A 14522-nucleotide genomic window follows, 5' to 3' on the forward strand; every position below is an offset into this window, starting at 1 on the left:
CAGTCCATCCCATTGTCGCCCCACTGCGCCAAATCACAGGGGAGGACTTTGCTCGGCACCGCCTGAGTCGAGCGCAGTTACTCAGTTCGCAGCCTCAAAAACAAAAAAGTCCTATTTGACAGAGAGTGCAGCTCATTGCGTTGTTTTTTTTGTCTTTCTGTTTTAATGGGCTCTTTAACATTTTAATTAACTCATTAAGCATCGCACTAACTGCAAAGCACGTAGCATGATCCAACTGATGAAAGCCTTCACTGATAAAGAATGGAGGCTCGAATGTTCTGCCAAAAAAAAAAAAAAAAAAAAAAAAAAGTTGGTGCAGGTTAATAACTACAGAGTGCCATAGATAAAATAAATCAAGGACGCTGTCAATCCTCCAAAAGATGCACAGGTTGAAATGAGAATACTGTAAAAACGTGGATTAAATGAAGACTACTTATGTAGAGTAGACCACCATACATACAGAACGCACGTCACCAAAAATCGTTCCGGTTAAAACGAAACTACTGCAAATCCCTCAAAAGTCGCGCACGTTTAAACAGACTACAGATCCGCAAAATGTTTTGCAAATTAGACTTAGACAGTCATAAATTCATCAAAAGAAGACCGGGTTAAATAAGACCACAATAAATGCCCCCTCCAAATTGTGGCATTTAAGATCACCATGAATTCAAATTGAATTGAAAAACAAGATTAACGTTGCTCTAAATTTACAACGAATAGCGCGAGTGAAATAAGACAAGATTAAATCCCCTAAAATTTAGACAGGTTAAGATAACACTGCTGTAAATCCCCCCCCCAAAAAATAAATAAATAAATAAATAAATAAATAAATAATAATAAAAAATTGCACAGATTGGAACAAGATGACTGGAAATCTGATCAAAATTGTGCAAATTTAACTCATTTACTCCCAATAACGTATAAATACGTTTTTTTAATGTTCTAAGTGTCCCAAAGACGTATTTATACATTTTTTTTGTTTTTTTTTATGCTAGAGCATACAGAAGGCTTTGATGCAGCCTCTCAACTGCAAAGAACTGTTGCAGAAATGGTAGTTATTACACAAACGGCCAGCAGGTGGCAGCAGAGCAAAGGAGATCAACCAGGGCCATGTTGAAAAAAAGCTAAATTACTTTTTATTTTAATTTTAAATAGATTTGTGAAAACTGATGAAACTTAGCTCTCTTCTAATGCTAATTGCTGCAAAACGGAAACAGATAGAAACATACTTTTTTTTTTTCCTGATGAAAGAAGAGACTTTATTCTTTCTTTTGATAGGTTCCATGCTTTTATAGTAATTGAACACAATATTCTGTGGGCCTTGCAAAATCAGTCAAAATCCAGTAAAACAGCCGGGAGCGAACGGGACTGCTTCTGTTAAAATGGCTGGGAGTGAATTAAAACCGATTACTGTAATTCATCCAAACGTTGCGCAGGTTAAAACGAGACTCAAGTAAATGCCTCTAATTTGTGTGGGTTTAAACAACAGTACCTTAACTCCACCAATAATTGTGCAAACTAAAGCAAGACGACCGTAAATCCACCCAAAATTGGGCATGTTAAAAGGAATTAAGTTAATAAGTTGCACAGGCAAAAAAAAAAAAAAAAAAGACAAGTGCAAATCCATCTGCTGCCATTCTTGCTTGCAGTCAAACGTGAGATGACATGGCGTCCATTTGTAATGTGGCCCAAAAAAAAAAAAAATCATAGCCTTTGCTTTTACCGTAATTGCATAATATGGATTTTCCGTAACCGGATCAGCTGCATATCGGAAAGGCCCGTTTGGTCCGACGTGCCCTCGTAGATTCTGACGGGTGACGGGGCAGCTTTACATCTCAAGTTTGAAGGCATGCTTCACTCTGGACAGCTAATTTAGCGATTAGCTCCCGCTAATGGATCAGAGCGAGATTTAGTGCTAATTAGCTAGCGTCCTTAAAGACTTCTTAAATCTTTCCAATCAAGGAGAGCAATAGCTTTAGCGGCGAGGGTTTATTGCCCGGGTGTTGGCGTTAACAACATTTCTGTCAACGTGAGCGATGACTGGCGGTGACAAATATGACCTTTCTCTCGTTATTGCAACAATTTAGGTGTAATATGTGTTATTCCTCTTTGGGCTGGCACGGAAGGTCAGTGAAGGTGACACGACGACGTGTGGAGATGTGTTGACTTCAAGCAGCACTTGATAAAAAGACGGGGGGGGGCAAGCAAGTCTTATCTGCTTATATGAGCCAGTCAGACCCGAGCGTTCCCATTAACTCATTAGCTCCCAAAAACGTATAAATACGTCATATTTTAAATGTTTTAAGTGTCCCAAAGACGTATTTATACGTTTTTTGGTTGTTTTTTGTTTTATTCCAGAGCATAGAGAAGGCTTTGATGCAGTCTCTCTACTGCAGAAAATGGTTGAGTGGCAGCAGAGTATAAGAGATCATAAACCAGGCCATGTTAAAACAAGCTGATTTCCCCACAGTTCTAAGCAGAATTGTGAATAATGATGAAACTTCGCTATGTTCTATTGCAAATTGCTGCACAGCGGAAACACATAGGAATATACTTTTTTTTTTTTTCCTGATCAAAGAAGAGACTCTAATCTCTCTTTTGGTAGGTTCCATATTTTTATAGCAATAGAACACAATATTTCGCGGGCCTTGCAAAATCCAGGAAAACAAAAATGGTTGGGAGTGAATGAGTTAACAACACTTTCCAGTTAATGAATGTGTCATATTCACGCATGATCCTCCTGATGGGGTTGATGGAGACTATCTCAGCTGGCTTTGGGCAGTAGGCGGGGTACACCCCGAACTGGTTGCCAGCCAATCGCAGAGTTCCTGTAAATCTCTCCGCGTCCCCTCTTGCCTTTGTTACATTTAATTGCAAAATGCATTAGAACACATATTAGCTCAATTCCCATTTTCCCGAGCTGCGCGGTGAATGATAACCGAACGGCGGCAGTGTTCAAACACGAGATGCTGTTAGCGGTTTGAAATTGCCTTCGGCGTCCCTGTTTGCCGGTTAAACTCTTGCTGCCGCCGCCGCGTTGCCGCCAAGGCCGGTCGAGAAGTAATAGATTTCATTAGAAGTGTAAGAATATCTTTATTTGCAGCCGGGCGGCGATAGAAATGATGAAAAGGTTGTGAAATGTATTGGAGTGAAGGTTAAGTGATTATAACTCGCCGTGACTTTCATCGGGGTGCTTATTAAGAACTGAGCCTGATTGAATGCATTCATATGATTTTTATTCCCTTGTTGTAATTGCTGTTGTCGATGCGGTTTTATTAGATTGGGACTCGCTCGTCTGTCGCTTCATGGTCCTCGAAATGTTTAAAATAGCGAGCTTGCGGTGTCGCTTGCCATCGTCTTTTGCGATACGGTATCGTTAGCGTAGCGGCTAAGGGTGTGAACTGCTGACGATTCGATTCACCAAGATGCCAGTAGATGGCAGTAAATCAGTATTTTTATTTTAGACACAGCCTGTCATTGAATAAACGCGCTTGTGAATGTCGAAATGTGACTAGTGAGTTTACATTCAAATTGGGCATTTTCAAACAAAAGTCACATTTTAGTAAACAAAAGTGAAGTTGACAATGGGATAAAACATCAAAACGTGTAGGAAAGACATCAACGGCGTAACCTCACACTAAAGTGACCTCGCCGCGCCCCATCCGTTTGAATCAGCGCTCTTCATCAAAGCCACGTCAAGCCGCTATCGATATCTTCTATGAAGACTTTGCCAGCGGCCATTCCTGCGACCTTTCGGTCCGCCGGGAGTTTTACGAGTGCAGCGTTTGCACCGCGGGCACGCCTCTTGGCCTTTTCGTGAGCCTCGGCTCAAGATGAAAGATGACTGGATTTCGCTGTCAGGGCACCTATAGGGCTGCCAAATGTCCCCCTTCCACCCCCAAGACCAGCTCAGGATGCACAAATCCATATGGTCCACTAAAGCCGCAGCAAACCGAAATGATCAAAATCACAAAACAGTGATGAAGTGATAAGGAATATGTTGAAAGAAAAGCATCGCAAACCTGCTGGGTCCGATCATATTGCACAAACAGAACGCCGTGTTTAGACTAGTGGGCGCGTATAGAACACAATAAGTATAAGTGCCGTATTTTCACGACTATAAGGCGCACCTAAAAGCCTTCAATTTTTTCAAAAGCTGACCATGCGCCTTATAATCCAGTGCGCCTTATCTATGGATCGATGCTGAGCCGCAACAGGTCTCGCTGTCAAGACGCTATCGGTGACCCTGCACGATCGGTGTCGCGCATGCGCAGAAGATCCCGCCATCTTGGATCGATAGCTAATACTAATACTTTACCTGAGAGAAAATAAAAAAAACAGCTGTTTATTCACTTTGGGAGTGAATGGAGTTGTCAGAAAGCTGGTTTGTAATCTATTAATAAAGTTTGACTGACCTATCTGACTGTTTTGTTGACATTCCCATTAGCGCAGCACCATCTAATGGATGCATAAAGTAACCCCAGCCTCTACTGTAGCGCCTTAAATATGGAAAAAGTTTTAAAATATGTCATTCATTGAAGGTGCGCCTTATAATGCGGTGCGCCTTATAGTGCAGAAAATACGGTACTCCCAAAATTTAGCAGCAAATATTTGATACATTGTCAACTTTTTATTTTCTATCCAAAAAAAAAAAAAAAAAAAAAAAAAAAAAAAAAAAAAAAAAAACCATGTTCAGCATAAGGTTATTTTAGTGAACAAAAAGGAAAAAAAAAACCAACTAAATATATTTTTTTAAAAATGCTTTAAAAAAAAAAAAAACTAACTGAAGCTACATTTTATGTTTACAAAACTAAACTAATTACAACAAAAATGTCCTTTGTTTGAGTCTTGGCTGAGGGGTATAAACACTGTCTTTCCACAGAAACGTCCCGCTGTTTACAAAACAAACACAAAATGGCAAAATACTTTGGGTTAGGACAAAATCTCCACCAGACATTAAGAGAAGCCCATAGCCGTAAACTGAGAAGTAGTTTGTTTGTTTAAATCCTGTATTTAAAAAGTGCCTTTTCCCGATTGAAAACGGCAGACCAGGCCTTTAACTCCATCTGTTGAGTGACAATCTGTAAATATCATGTGGAGTGTGACATTTTTTTTCAACCTGTCGTCGGGAATATGTGAATTGTGAACATGCTGCAGCATCAGTTATTCCAAATTGTACAAAGCTGTATCGCACCAGGAGAATCAAAGTGGTCTCGGCAGCGAGCCTTGGGGTGCGCCTCTTTACATGATGTATCTGACGAGGTGATGCAAATTCCCACCGACATCAGCCCAAAAGTATTCCCGCTCAAGTCGATTTATCGCAGCGCTTTCATTCGCGTCTGCTCCCGTGGGAGATGAACTTGAGGGAACTCGGCACAGTTATATTAAGCGTCGACGGTAAAACTCGTCTTATTGTTATTTCCTTGAAGAGCTTCGAGAGACTTATAGATGTAGATCAATAGAAGATAGTATTGAGGGTAAGGATAATGACAGTTGCCGTTCTTGGTGAACTTACAGAGCTCTCTCTCTCTCTCTCGATGCAGCGATTCCAACAACAAGATGTCAGGAGCAAAATATTCAGCAGGCTTGTTGTCAGAGGAGCGAGCAGCCTCGCGTCGTGAGTCACCCGGGAGACGGCAAACTCTGTTATTCCTTCTACTCGCCGCGCGCCACCAGGGGCCCGCTGCAGTTTTTAATTAAATGGAATATTTATACAGCGTACGTGTTGAACCTCCCTCTCCCCCCCCCCCAACATGCAGGCAAATGGGCCACGCCGTTTAGACTCGGCCAATTAATTACAATTTTGTCAAGACGCGGCATTAGCGGTGATTAATTCTCGCGTTCCCACGGGTGTACGTTCACCGCGTGAAAACGGAGAAAAGGCGAAAATATTTTTGTTTTTGCCAACATTTTGGAATGAAAATGATTCTGTATGTTTGATTTTGCTGCATGCTCACAGACATTTTTAGAAATGGACAGCAAAAGTTTCCAGAATATTAACTTTTTTTTTTTTTTATTGTATGACAGTAAGTATTTTTTTTTTCTTTTGGTACTTCATTGGAAAAATCCCGATTTAAGTACCTTATATGTATTTTATATATTGAAATGACCTTGTGACACATTTTTTTTTCCCCATTAGCTTAATTTGCACAATTTTGAACTGTTCATAATTCCTTCCAATGTTGTCTAAAGGACGCATGTCCGTTTTATTTTCAGTTTTACGGAACGAAACAAATTCCCTCAAGCAAGTGTTTGGTCTGATAAAACCGAGGTTGAACTTTTTCCTCATAGATCCAAAACACACAGCATGTCTCATTGCTAAAAATAATATTATAATATACCCACAGTGAAGCATGTTGACCTTAGACCAGGTTGAACGAATTATGAACAGTTCCTAAAGCCAGCTAGTGTTAGTAAATAGGGTTCATCATTCATATAGGGTTCATGTGAGGCACTTTAACTCTTTCACTCCCAGCCATTTTCACAGAAGCAATCTGCTGCCACCTTCCTGGCCGTTTGTGTAATAACTACCATTTCTGCAACCGTTCTTTGCAGTTGAGAGGCTGCATCAAAGCCTTCTGTATGCTCTATCATAAAAAAAAAAATAAAATAAAAAAAAGTCATTGGGACACGTAGAACATTTAAAAAAAAAACGTATTTACACGTTATTGGGATCAAATGAGTTAAATGGTGGCAGCTGTGTGACTGGTTAATACTGAACACGGCCACAGCACATTTATACGAGGGTGTGCTCTCTGATCTTGGTCTCAATAGGGGTGTGTAGACTTTTTATAGCCACTTTGTGTTGCTAATGTTTTGTCTTGCGAGTGTTATTATTGTGTGATGAAAGGAAGGCACGGTTTGTTTCCTGCTAGTTGCTTCTGCTTGAACGCTCCCTAAGCATTCATCAACATGCCGCCTTCCATTATTCAGGGCAGCCAACTGAAACTGACGAAGGCTTTGGCGGTGCGCGGGGGGGGTCAAGTGGTGGTGGTGGTGGTGGTGGTAAGACATCTGTCACATGTCGGAAGTCCCCCTTTTTTCTCCACATCATCAATAGTAATAAATCTCTTATTTACATTCATCAGCCCGGCCTCGTCGTTGATCCACCTCAGCGGTGAACTGGAGAAAGCGTCCGCGTCCGTCCTCCTCGTATTGATATTCTCCACTAGACCCACACGCTCGCAAAATCAATAGCGCGCGAGTATCATCTCGATAAATGATAACGTTCACTTTACACACACCTGCAGCCGCATTCCAAGTCTGAGCTCATCTTTTGGAAAAAGGTTGCCGAAAGGTGACATGAAGAGCTCAAGTGGTCGTCTGCTAATGGAGACTAATGTGCGATATACGTAAGATGGTGGCTCAGGTAGTTGAGTGAGGACAGTAGTTTTCCTTTTCGTTTGCGCTCTACTCGTCGTCTTTTGTTTTCACAACCATGCAAGCCACAATTAAGTCTGGTCTCAAGTTACTGTGGAGGAAAATCTCGCAAGTTAACATCTAGTCATGATCTGGTTCAAGAAAGTTGTTAGTCAACTCATAAAGTCTTGCTCAGTTAAATTATATTGGCATGCTAACAAACAAAAAAAAAAAGGGGGTCATAACACAAAATTACATTGTATCTAAAAAAAATGTAATGAATATTTACATATCTAAAAAAATTCAACGGACAACAACTTAAGATTGGAAATAATACATTATTTAGGTGTGAATTAGTGTGTTATGAAAAATTATCACATTTCGTAATTGGTTAAAAATGTAGAAATGGGCGAGTACCAATACCAGGTATTTTATTGGACCAATAAGATAATAATGTAATAATAATAATAATAATAATAATAATAATAATTATTATTATTATTATTACTTATATATATATATATATATTAGGGATGCACAATATATCGAAAAAATATCGATAGGCCCTTGCAATATGCATATCGCAAAGGCATGCAATAAGTTTTATATGGTATTTTATGCTTTTTATATGAATTTGACCAGTCAGATGATAACTAAAATGTGCATCGCCATTCAATAGTTGAAAATTATCAAGACATAATTAATTAACTAAGATTACATTAAGGTTGCTTATTTTGCCATATGAAAAATGTTTTTCTTTCATTAGGTAATAAAAATGTAATTTCTTTAGTTACATGTTAAATATCGCAATAATATCGATATCGCTATGTTCAGCAAGTATATCGCATATCGCATGTTTTGCCAATATCGTGCAGCCCATAATTTTTTTTTTTAAAGGTATTGGTTTTTGCAACGGTGACCAACACTGTGGCCGTTGTATGACAAGGAACTATAAATTAAAAGAATAGAAAAATTTACTTTTTTGTTTTTTGGTAACCAAAATGCTGCGAAGCAAGGTGACGCGGCAAGAGTGGATAAACAAACAAGCAACAACAAAAACAAGCAATTTCAACATAAAAGGCAAAACAGGATAAAAAAAAATGAAATTCCAAAAGTTCAAAACAAAATTGAAAGTTCCAAACAAATGCAGGAAACAAATGACAAAAGAAAGATGGTGACAAATACATGACAGAACAAATCAATTCTGTTCTATTAGATGGCAGAAAGTAAAAAAAAAAAAAAAAGATGGCAGAAAGTAAATAATTTATGTATCAATTTTTTTGGGACATCCTTGCTTGGTGGTGTTTCGTGAAATTATTTGAACTTTGACCCTTGGCTCAATCAAGGTTGGGATTCAAGTATGCACCACCCATGTAGCTGAGATCAAAGGTCATGCCTCTTTGCGGCTTGCCCAAGTTTTCCCAAACTGAGCAGGAACTCGCGATTCGCTCCTGCAAATCATCACTTTGCACCTGAGGCACGCCTCGAGTGCATCTGTTGCCGCAGTTTCCTCTCTCACATCCTCTCGTCAAATATTTGTGTTTACACAACGCCGCAGCCGAGCCCCTCCTCCTTTTCCTCTCAGCTGTGCAGCTAAAATATTTCATTCATGAGGCGCCCCACTTGATTGTGTAGGAAAGTTAACGGCGGCGGCGGGGGATGTTCGAGCGCCTCTCTCGAATAATCCGACACGTGCTGACGTCGTGGCCAATGAGCACGTGACGCTTTCGATTACCGCTCGTAGACGTTTCTTATTTAAAAAAAACAAAAAACGCACGACCAAGGGACCAATTACAGTTTTTAAAGAGGTAAGCCCATGAGCGGATGTTTTGATTAAATGAACACACACAAAAGCAAATAAATTAAAAGGCTTACGATTTTAGTAAAGAAGCATTTTGATTAAAAAAAAAAAAAGGTTCATTTTGAGTTTACGTTATTTTTTATAAATCCACACCAACCATCAAATGGAATTTCTCATTTTGCTATTGTGGTTTTGGCGCATCAGCGGACTCAAAAAAGAAAAAAGAAAAAAAAAGAATAAAGTTTCAAGGAAATGAGAAATGGGATGTATGTCCTCTTCTGCCAGTAGGCGGCGCTGAGCTATGATACGTTTTTATGGCAAGTCATCCAACTTTACCACCATGCTCCTCTTTCACAAAATGACAAAAAATGCAAATGTCTCGCAATTAAATGTCTGTCTAGCTAGCATGTGGTTGAAGTTTGGTAGCAGTTGGGGAAAAAAAATCTCATTCAAGGCCCCCTTATGGGAATGGTCAAAATAACCCTGAAATGGCTGGTTTGAACCAAAATGGCTGACTTCCTGTGTCTTTTCGGGCATATTTCATGCAACTTTTTTTTGTGGATCTAGTCCCGATTGACATGCCTATCAAATGTCATGTTGGTACGTAAAATTGGCCTCTGGGGCTTAATTTTTAAAAACTTCTGGTTGGTGCGACCAGGCCATTTTTTTTTTTTGATCATCCATTTACACCAGGATGAATTCACTAGCTGCGATTGGCTGGCAACCAGTCCAGGGTGTAGCCCGCCTACTGCCCAGAGCCAGCTGAGATAGGCTCCAGCACCCCCCGTGACCATTGTAAGGAATAAGCGGTCAAGAAAATGGATGGATGGATGAAGGCACTTGCAAATTAGAAAAAAATAAATAAAAATGCGTACCATTCGCATAAGCTACGGACTGAGCCGTGCTGCAAAGAACGAAAAATTAGTATTAGTTTGCCTATTAAAAAATTTTGTTTCCATTTTTCATCATTTTAATATAATTTCAAACTCGTCTTACAGCATTACCTTTACAAATTCACGACTGAGAGAATTAAAGTTACATAAAGAAACAAAAATACGCACACAACCGTGAATAAGTGATATTTTTAACGGCTAAAGGATACAATATTTTTCTCAATGCATTTATTATATTTATAAGTGTTGCGTTAAATACGTCATACTCGTATACTGTATGTATCGCGTGCTTATTTCCTGTTTAAGGGTTTGACGTACGTCTGACACCTGCAAACGCTGCAACCTGTCAACACGCGACATCCTTTCATTCCACATAATGCCGGAAGACGCTTCATAACGCACGCTCTTGACATGATTTAGCCTCGGGCGCTGACATAAATTACGTTTTGGGGGCCGACGGATCGTCTCTGGCGAACACACAAAAATGATTCGTCGTGTCATCTTCGGAGGGCGGGTGCGAGCGGGCGACCTTGGCGTCTTTTGTCGCGACGGTTTGCTTTTTTTTTCTTTTCTTTTTTTACGCGCAGATGTAAAGCCTTGACTCGCTGTGCTTTTAGATAGCAGCTTTATGCTTTTTCTTTTCATGCAAGACCGCCGTCTGCATTGCACTGTGTGCCTTTGAGAGAAACTTCTCGTATGGCTAAAAGTCAAGTGATTTTTATTATGAATTCGTAGCTAAAGGGTTGCGATTCTACAAGGCTGTTTGCCAATTCTTATCGAGTCAAGACACATTTATTTGTTCGATAGAAAATCTAATGGTATACGTACCACCGTATAAAATGTCACAAAATGAATGCACAGGCTCCTGAAATATTGTGTTGCATGAATGACAACAGGTTAATTCTACCTTCTGACATCTGGGGTAAATTGTTCTACCTGTCACTATTTGTCATAATAATACATAGATAAAACAAGACATATGATTTGGAGTAGATGAAAAAAGAAATTAGGAGTAATTGCATGAATTTAAACATTTTTCTAAGGCACATTAACTCATTCACTGCCATTGACGGAAAAAGACGTCAAATGATGCATTTTTTGCTAGTTTGGCAAATGAATGTGTTAATAAATAACTAAAAAAAAAAAGAAATCAAATTGGCCCTTGCAGCTTTCTATTTTTCTGTATGTGGCCCTCAGAGGAAAAAGTTTGGAAACCCCTGCTGTACATTATATCAACAATTTAGAATTGTTTCATTGATTTTTACCATGTTTAAACAATGGCAGTGAATGAGTTAATCTCTTATACTCTGCTGCCACCTTCTGGCCATTTTTGTAATAACTACAATTGCTTTAAGCGTTCTTTTCAGTTCTGAGGCTGAATCAAAGCCTTTTTTATGCTGTAGCATAAAAAAAGTACATTTTGGGGACCATGGCAATAATTAAAATAGAACGTTTTTATATGTTTTTGGGAGCAAACGAGTAAAAGTTGACGCCTGGAAGTCAATTTGGGAATATTTGGCTAGCTAATGCCGTCCAAGCGCGGGAATATTTGGCCGGCTAAATGCCTGTTAGGAATGCCGTGCCAGCGTCAAACAAAAAGGGAGTTTGCGATTTTTGGACGCCAGTCCTGAGAGACAAACTAGCATTAGCATTAGCTAGGATGAAGGTAGTTGCAGGATATAAAATGGGTTGAAAGAGAAAATACATCGTTTGTTGGTGCCGAAGCCAAGAGGTTAAAGTTCCATCCATCCATCCATTTTCTTGATCGCTTCGTCCTCACAAGGGTCGCGGGGGGTGCTGGCGCCTATCTCAGTTGGCTCTGGGCAGTAGGCGGGGGACACCCTGGACTGGTTGCCAGCCAATCGCAGAGAGGTTAAAGTTATTTTAAACAAATAAGGTGAACCTTTACCAATAAGAACTAGTGAATGTGGATTTTTGGTGCGATATGATCACCAAAATATTAGGAACAGTTCTCACTAAAATGCACCACAGTTATACACTACTGTAAACAAAAACAAAAAAATGAATCAACTATTTTTGATTATTGTCTTTGTAAAGTCAGATTTTTATTTTTTTTAACCTCATTGGATTGTGCAAGTTTATTGTAAGGTATTACTTATTAAATTGGACTCTTCCCTTTCTGTCAGGCAGATAAATTATTGAAACGGACGCATTAAAACCAGGACATAGTTGGATATAATGAGCAACAATACGTGTAAAACGTCCTCCCTCCGGACCGGCGTTCTCATTGCTATTTATAGTCGTCCTCGGCGTGTCCCTGAGCTGACGAGCGGCGTCCATCAGGACAATCGAGGTCAAGGAAGGGCCGCCGATCTTTGGACGTTTGGTGGGGAGACAGGGGGGGGACCCTCCGGTGCTCACTCGACTAATGAGGCGGGCAGCTGCTCCCTCGGCCGACGCGGTCAACTGTTACCTGGGAGGAGGCCGCGTCAATGTCACCTTCGCCCGGCGCGCCCGGAAGAACACGCCGGGGAGTTTGCGCTAATCATGTCCCCCTGCTCGTCTGTATTCACCAAGACGTCACGCTTGTAAACAAACGCTTCCATGCCATTCGAGCAGCACAGAGCAATGAAGAAAATGTGGTACAGTGAACTCACAAAAGTGAGTTCACCACTCGCAGTTCTGTCGTCAACGCTCTGAGCCGGGCCGGTGTGATCGGTTGTGAAATAAAGACCTTGTCCTAACGAGCAATCTATTCACATCATGACCTCAACCGTGTGCCTCCTCTTCCTGCTTCCCCCACAGGTGGCCAAGGTCAGTTCCCCATCACTCAGAACGTGACGGCGTTGGAGGGCTCCGCCGCCAACATGACCTGCCGGGTGGACTTCAACGATAACACCTCCCTCCAGTGGTCCAACCCTGCGCAGCAGACGCTCTTCTTCGGGGACAAGAAAGGTCAGCGCAGAAGTCGAAAAATGACGACACGAAACGAAAATGAGTCTCACTTTTGGAAACACGTCATTTAAAAAATATATATACCGTATTCAGTATCCATTCTCATAAGAATCACGATTCTCATTTAGTACGATTCAGAATTGATTTTAAGTGTATTTAAATTATTATATTTTCTTGCCCTTGTTTGTGCGCACCTTTATTGGGAGCGCTGTTCATGTTGTACATGATTTGGCCACTTGGGGGCAGTGTGGTTCCACGTGTTAAGTTGTCGCCACATTAGAGAACAGAAGGAGAAAAGTCACGATCAATATTCCTGAAGTGTTTTGTATGAATAGCCGTTCTTTTGAGTGATAAAAGTGCCACGAGTAGCGCGCTAATTAGCATTAGCTAAAAATCATTCTGAATCGAAATCGATTCTGAATCGAATCGCGCACGCAAATTGAGTGATGTGTTTTTTGGCAAGGAGTAAGCATATTTTGCCTTGATTTGAGATCCAGCCACGTTCGTTTTTGTTTCCGTCGCGTGAGACTGCTGTTAGCATCGACGACGTCTCCGCCGCGTAACGCCGTTTCCCGCCGTGACAGCATGGCCATATGTTTGTGTCCCGCGCAGGCCCCAATGCTCAAAGGCAGTTTGTCACGCCGTGTGCATCTCATCCGAGGTTTCGTGTGAGTTGAGGATGATGACGACGATGATGATGATGATAAAACATCTGCTGCTTTGTCTTTAAATAAAAAAAAAAAAACATATTCCCATATAGCCTGGAGCGAAGTATTACAGATAAGGTGGTCTGGATTTTGTACTTTGATATGGAATAGACAGGCAAATTGGGGGGAGGGAGGATTAAAATGACCTTTTAACAGCTATATTGGAGTTTTTTTTTTTTTTTTTTTTTTTTTTTTTTTTTTTTTAATGACTTAAAAGTTGTGCATATTATTAAGAGACTGCTGGGTAGCGCTGAAGACAAAATCTGATCTTTGGCCTTTGGATAATTTGTTCCATTTTAATTCAGGTCTGACAAATGAGGATGAAAAAGCCCCAAAGACTATTAGATGTGATGAAAGAAAGAAAAAAAGGATAAAACATATGCGTCTCTCTCCAGAAATTCAAAGAGGCGACACACCGGATGTTCAGTCCTTTGTAATGCTTCTGGTATGTGTAAGAATATGCAAAACACAGTGGGCATTATCACTACATTAAAAAAAAAAAAAAAAAGTTGGATTAAAAGAACAATTCCATTATTTTGAAGGACTTAGCAGCAAATCAATGGCTCGTTCTCTCTGAAACTTAATTAACAATAAAGTGCAAGCAATCAAATGATGACATCACCTTTTAAAGTCAGTGGCCAAGCAACAATTCAATTAAACTTTGAGTCAAAATGGACGCCAAACATCTCACGATAAGGCGGTGAAAAGAGAAGACACTACGCCCACGCACTTACGCTCATTTGAGTGAATTCCTTAGTAGGACTTGACCTGTCAAGATAAAATTGGTCTAAAATGGCTGTTTCAAACCAAAATGGCTACCTTCCCGCTCAAGTTTGTGCATGGGCC

The 14522-nt window shown here is 40.3% G+C and overlaps 1 protein-coding gene across 2 annotated transcripts in view; it reads left to right on the forward strand.

Annotated features, from left to right (window-relative positions):
- The window catches only part of cadm2b (cell adhesion molecule 2b), a 120375-nt gene that overhangs the window by 83953 nt on the left and 21900 nt on the right, over window positions 1-14522 (forward strand). For both annotated transcript variants that reach the window (XM_077541058.1, XM_077541059.1), the window contains one exon: window positions 12820-12969. In XM_077541058.1, the coding sequence (XP_077397184.1) occupies window positions 12820-12969 (150 nt within the window). The remainder of the gene's footprint in view (window positions 1-12819; window positions 12970-14522) is intronic.

This window comes from Festucalex cinctus, chromosome 13 (genome assembly GCF_051991245.1).
Source record: "Festucalex cinctus isolate MCC-2025b chromosome 13, RoL_Fcin_1.0, whole genome shotgun sequence".
Classification (NCBI taxonomy): domain Eukaryota; kingdom Metazoa; phylum Chordata; class Actinopteri; order Syngnathiformes; family Syngnathidae; genus Festucalex; species Festucalex cinctus.